This window comes from Otolemur garnettii, unplaced genomic scaffold, assembly GCF_000181295.1.
Source record: "Otolemur garnettii isolate 467f Iridium unplaced genomic scaffold, OtoGar3 scaffold00108, whole genome shotgun sequence".
Classification (NCBI taxonomy): domain Eukaryota; kingdom Metazoa; phylum Chordata; class Mammalia; order Primates; family Galagidae; genus Otolemur; species Otolemur garnettii.
The window spans coordinates 3,589,604-3,595,081 of record NW_003852503.1 but is presented as its reverse complement, the minus strand read 5'-3'; the positions used below and the strand labels follow the sequence as shown (position 1 = coordinate 3,595,081).

Below are 5,478 nucleotides of genomic sequence, written 5' to 3'. Positions count from 1 at the left end.
TTCTCACTGGGGTTAGAGGATATCTCAAAGTGGTTTTGATTTGCATTTCTCCAATAATTAAAGATGATAAGGATTTTTTCATGAGTTTGTTGGCCATTCATCTGTCCTTTTGGGAAAAGAATGTATCTCTTGCCCAGATTTTAATGGGATTGTTTGCTCTTTTTTGTTGTTGTTGATTTGCTTGAGTTCTTTGTAGATTCTGGTTATTAGCCCTGTATCAGATTCATTGCACACAGATATCTTCTTTCACTAGGAAGGTTGTCTCTTTGCCTTGTTGATTGTGTCTTTGGCTGTGCAGAAACTTTTTAACTTGATCGGGTCCCATTTATTTACAACAAGGATTTTCAAACACCTACCACAAGCCTTACACAGTGAGGAATATGACTTGATTATGTACTTAAGGACCTCAACAGAGTGTTTTTGGCAAATCCAGAAAAGACTATCTGTTCTGGCCTGGCCCAGGCATAATGAGGTAACATTAATTTATTTGTCTATTTTTATTTTTTGAGACAAAGAATCTCACTTTGTTGCCCTGGGTAGGGTACAGTGGCATCATCATAGCTCACTGCAAGCTCAAATTCCTGGGCTCAAGCAATCCTCCTGCCTCAGCCTCTTAAGTAGCTGGGACTACAGGTGCCCAGCACAATGCCCTGCTAATTTTTCTAGTTTTAATAGAAATGAGATTTCTCTCTGGCTCAGGCTGGTCTCAAACTCCTGAGCTCAAGTGATCCTCCTGCCTCAGCCTCCCAGAGTGGTTAGGGGATATTTACAAAGGCTGGGTACCATGGACTGGTGTTGTAGAAAGAGAAAGAGTTACGCATGGGAAGCAGAGCAGAAAGACCTTTCCGGTGGGCAAAACATTGCCTGAAAAGACACTGGAGCAGAAGAGATTATGATACATTTGGAGAACTCTAAGTAGTTGAAGCAAGATATTTGTGCCTGAGGGATATCTTGGCTGTGACTGCCTGTTGGCTCAATACCACGAGCCAAGGAAGGGAGATGAAAAAAGAGGCAGTCAGCTACATCAAAACCGTCTACAGCTCATCCTTGACTGCTCTTCCTCTGCTTCCGGCTCCTACCTGTTTTCATGCGTGGGACGACTTTCCAATAGGCTTTGAGTCAGGGGCCCCTGCCAACCTAGATAATTAACAGAAGAAAGGACAGAAGAAGTAAGAGCTAATCTTGTGTTTATTAAATTGATATCAGTACAACACAGCTTTATGAGGGGGTGGAATGAGAAACTGGAGCGTGGGGAGATTGAGTGTGGTCCCCACAGTCATTCCGGTTTCAGCTGCAGTTAGGATGCTAATTGGAGGTGGTATTTGATGTTTCGAAACAAACTATGGAAATGTGAGGGAGTGATAATAAATGACAAACCCACGTCGTCCAGAGGTCACTTTCAAACGTGTGGGCATTTTTACCACTTGCGACAGTTTTGTGTGAAATGTGAAACTTGGAAATGAAGATGAGGATTAAAGTGCAAGAGGGGAAAATGTGAAGCAGAGATCCCATTATTTTTTTCTGACTAGGTGTCAGAACATCAAGGATAACACCATCGGGATTGAGGAGAACGGAGTCTCCTTAACCTGTCGCTTTCACGTCACCGTCTTCAAGTTCATTGGGGATTATGATGAAGTTCACCTTCACTGTGCAGTGTCGCTCTGTGACTCAGAAAAGTACTCCTGTAAAATCGTAAGTGGGAGTGTAAAAATGAAGTGCATATCGTTGCTTCTCAAGGCCCTAGTCTCCCAATGTGGGGATCGCGAATGCCAGCTGGCTGAACTGGGATTATCCACAGATGCTGGAAGTGGGCAGTCATCCTTGGAGGAACCCCGAGAAAAAAACATGTGGGGTGATGTTTGTTTTACTCCTCTAGCTCTGAAAGGTCATCTAGTCCTTGGACCACGGTTTCTCAAACCCTGGCATTATCAACATTTTGAACCACATAATTCTTTGCTGTAGGGGCAAAGAATTATCGTTCTGTGCACGATAGGATGCTGGAGACTTCTAGAGGGATGGCTGGGATGAGGTGACAAACCAGTCCTTTCTGCATATCAGCCTTCCCATCCCCACCACTTACGGCTGTGTCCTGAAGATTTGACTGTCCTTGTACTTGGCCCCCAACTTTTAATGTCCCAGCTTTATGTTTACCCCATGTTTGCAGAATCAGATGTGAATTATGGTCAGAGCCACGCACAGATGCTGCTGCATACATTAATGTCCGATGAGATACAGCAGTCCTCGGTCCCAGACAGGGAGCCTCTTTGAATCTAATTCCAGCATGGAGAGTATATTTAATTCTGTTCAACATAACGACTGGGGTCCCCGTGGACTCACTGATCAAGAATGCATTGGTTCTAATTAATCTAAGCAGCAGCAGAGCTTGAGGCCAGAGCCACTGCCTCTTTTCGAGGTGGAAACGTGGTGAAGAATGAGTTACCAGCTTAATGGTGCGAAATTTCCCCCCCGGCGTTCTGTCTTTCAGACGTGCCCACAAAATTCCAGGATCGCCACAGATTATACAAAGGAACCTAAAGAACAGATCATTTCAGTGGGACCTATTAGGAGAAAAAGTATGTATGTTCCCTAAAACACACTATAAATTATTAAAACGGTGGGATTGGAAGGCTCAGATGTGTTTCACCTATGACGTGAGCCTAGCGGATGAGGAACTTGGTGCTGGGGACACCTGTGAGAGAGGACGGCCTGCGCCCTTGAACAGACCTTGTCACTGATGTTAAAAACCCAGCAGCACTGGGCTGTTCTTCACTTTCTTTCCTCTTCAAAGCCTGGCCCTGAGATACCTGTGAAAGGATGAACTGTCTGTAGCTAATGTGCCCGACTGCTCTTTCCCAGGGCTGGACTGGTGTGAGGACAACGGAGGGTGTGAGCAGATTTGCACGAGCCGGGTGGACGGGCCCCTGTGCAGCTGTGTGACTGGGACCCTGCAGGAGGACGGCAAGAGCTGCAGAGGTAGAGGGTCCTGCGCCTCAGGGCGGGCAGCAAGGGCACGCAGGGGGTCTATACCCCAGAAGGGGAAATTCAGAGTAGCCACTTCCCTATAAACATTCCAGAAACGAAGAAGGGAGAGATGGGGACCATACCTATGGGATTCTAGTGCTTCATTTTTTTAAAAAAAGCCATGGGTTCCTGCTGTTTCATCTAAAGCTGCAGTTCCCAACACCTGGGCCATGGCTGGGCTGCACCACAAAGGGTGAGTCCTGGGTGAGTGAGCGAAGCTTCCTCTGAATTTGCAGCCACTCCCTGTCACTTGCATCACCGCCTGAGCTCCAAGTCCTATCACAGAAGCTGTGGAATTAGATTCTCATAGGAGCACAAACCCTACTATATAAACCAGGGGTCCTCAAACTTTTTAAACAGGGGACCAGTTCACTGTCCCTCAGACCGTTGGAGGGCCAGACTGCAGGCCCTGAGATGAGTTGGCTGCTAAGCAGGACAGGCAGTGGCGGCAAAAACATCCAGCAGGCCGGATAAATGTCCTAGGTGGGCTGTATGTGGCCCGTGGACTGTAGTTTGAGGACGCCTGATATAAACTATGTGTGTGAGGGATCTTGGTTGCTCTCTCCTTGTGAGAATCTAAGCTTGATTGTCTGACGTGGAGACATAAGGCTCTTGAATCATCCTGATGGAACCACCACCCACCCCTGCAGGAAAAATTGTCTTCTGTGCAACCAGTCCCTGGTGACAAAAAGGTTGGACTGCTGATCTAAAAGACGAGCATAATTTAAAAAACCAGTAAATTATACAACCATTAAAGGGCAATATATTGGCCCTGTGTCTGCTTGCCATGTCTACGTGGGCTAGGGCTGGGGTTGGGATGTTTGCTGCAGTGAACAAGGTTTCCTTGATGCCTTGTGAGGTCGGCAGGACTCTCTTAAAGGTTGGGTCAAGTCGTCTTCTTCACTGCCCTAGTCAGGGCCATTTGGATAAGGTGGGTTCTTGGCAGTAAAATCTCCTATATTTAGTCAAGTGCTGCGAAGACGTCTGATCCCTAGCAAACAGGTGTTGTTTCTCCATAGGACTTACCGTCTTCCTCTCTGTTCACAGCTGCTAATTCTTCCATTGAACTTCAAGTTTGGATGCTTCTCCTCATCATGACCCAGATTTCATTATGGCATCTCGTCTATAAATCAGGCACGACCTCATAATTAACTCAAGGTTGCTATATAAAGTACTGTAATTTACTTCCTTCAACTCCCCATAGGATAAAAAGTGTGTGCCCTTAAGTCAAAGCCTGTTTGAAAGTGTCCAGCATCTCAAAGTGATACCACCTGCCTCCAACGGTCAGCGGTGTGGCCCTGAGTGACACACACTCTGTCAGAGTGCGGAAAGCACATACCCGTATCTTGCCTAAAATTCCCAAACAGTTGTCACTAGAGACTTTGATTCACGTGAAAAGCCGATAAAAGGAAAAAAGTCTTGTTAGAGAAGTCTGACCGGAAAGCTGACCAGAAAAATCTGTCAAGCCAGCGCTATTTCTGGATGACAGATTTTACAGCGACGGCCTGTTGGCACAGTTTGGAAGCGATGACTGGAAGGTGTGACTCCCTCTAAGGAACCTTTCTGATTTGGAGTGTCTGACCCACGACATGCATGCGCCGCTCCCTTCTGTTTGTGATAAGCCCCTTCCGTCCGCTGTGTCCTTTAGCCTTGCCATGGCAGCTTTGACCTCTGGGGACACTGTTGACCTGGGCAATGCCACCCACCCACCCCACCCTCCTGTCCTGCCCCCTCAAACCCAAGCCCTTCTCTTTTTACAAATCAACCAAATAATTTTTAATGTGTTTTATTATCCTTAAATAAATTTGTGTTCAAGTATTCTCATTACTTGGTGGCTGGAATCATTCTTATTGATGTGAAGCTTTGTATACTAAATAGCATGCTGTGATTTAAAAAAAAAAAAAAAACTGTAGCAGCAACAGCAGCAGCAGCAGCAGCAATTGGACCAGGTTGGCCCTGCCAGCCAGAGCGTTAATTCACTGTTATGCTGCTGTTTCCTGTGTACTCCCAGAGCATCAGCAGAGCACTATGGTCTGTGGAACAGAACAGGCGGCGTCCCCTTTTGTAAGTGGTGTACAAACACACGTTTGCTGCGATTAATTACAAAATAGAGGGCCTGCTAAATACTGTATATATTCCTGAAGTGCCTCTCTTTTTAAGGTCAAAACCCACTTCAAGTTTATTTTGAAGTTGTTTTGGATTGAAGCTGATAGCACTTTGTGTTTTTCTGGAAACCCTGCAAAGCCGAGCGGAAACACCTAGCGTTCTTCAATGTGGGTGTGGTTGGCTCAGGTGTCAAAGGGGCCAGCCTCAGACTGTCAGTGGGGCACAGCGGAGTCTGCACTGAGCTGCTGTGTTCTCACAGGCCCTGGGGAGAGAAAACAAACCCTCGCCTTTGTCAGCAGCCACACCAGCTATGTAGCTAAGAGGGCAATGGGTATTGGTGGAGAAAAATAC

General features: G+C 46.4%; 1 protein-coding gene across 4 annotated transcripts in view; it reads left to right on the top strand.

Moving 5' to 3' along the window:
* The window catches only part of TECTA (tectorin alpha), a 147,701-nt gene that overhangs the window by 69,578 nt on the left and 72,645 nt on the right, over positions 1-5,478 (top strand). Inside the window, exons 20-23 of one of the 4 annotated variants that reach the window (XM_023517295.1) lie at positions 1,530-1,692; positions 2,486-2,573; positions 2,857-2,973; positions 4,069-4,743. The exons of the other annotated variants lie outside the window; for them this stretch is intronic. Of the exons in view, the coding sequence (XP_023373063.1) occupies positions 1,530-1,692; positions 2,486-2,573; positions 2,857-2,973; positions 4,069-4,169 (469 nt within the window). The 3' untranslated portion in view covers positions 4,170-4,743. Of the gene's footprint in view, positions 1-1,529; positions 1,693-2,485; positions 2,574-2,856; positions 2,974-4,068; positions 4,744-5,478 lie in introns of those variants that run through there. 4 annotated transcript variants of the gene reach the window in all.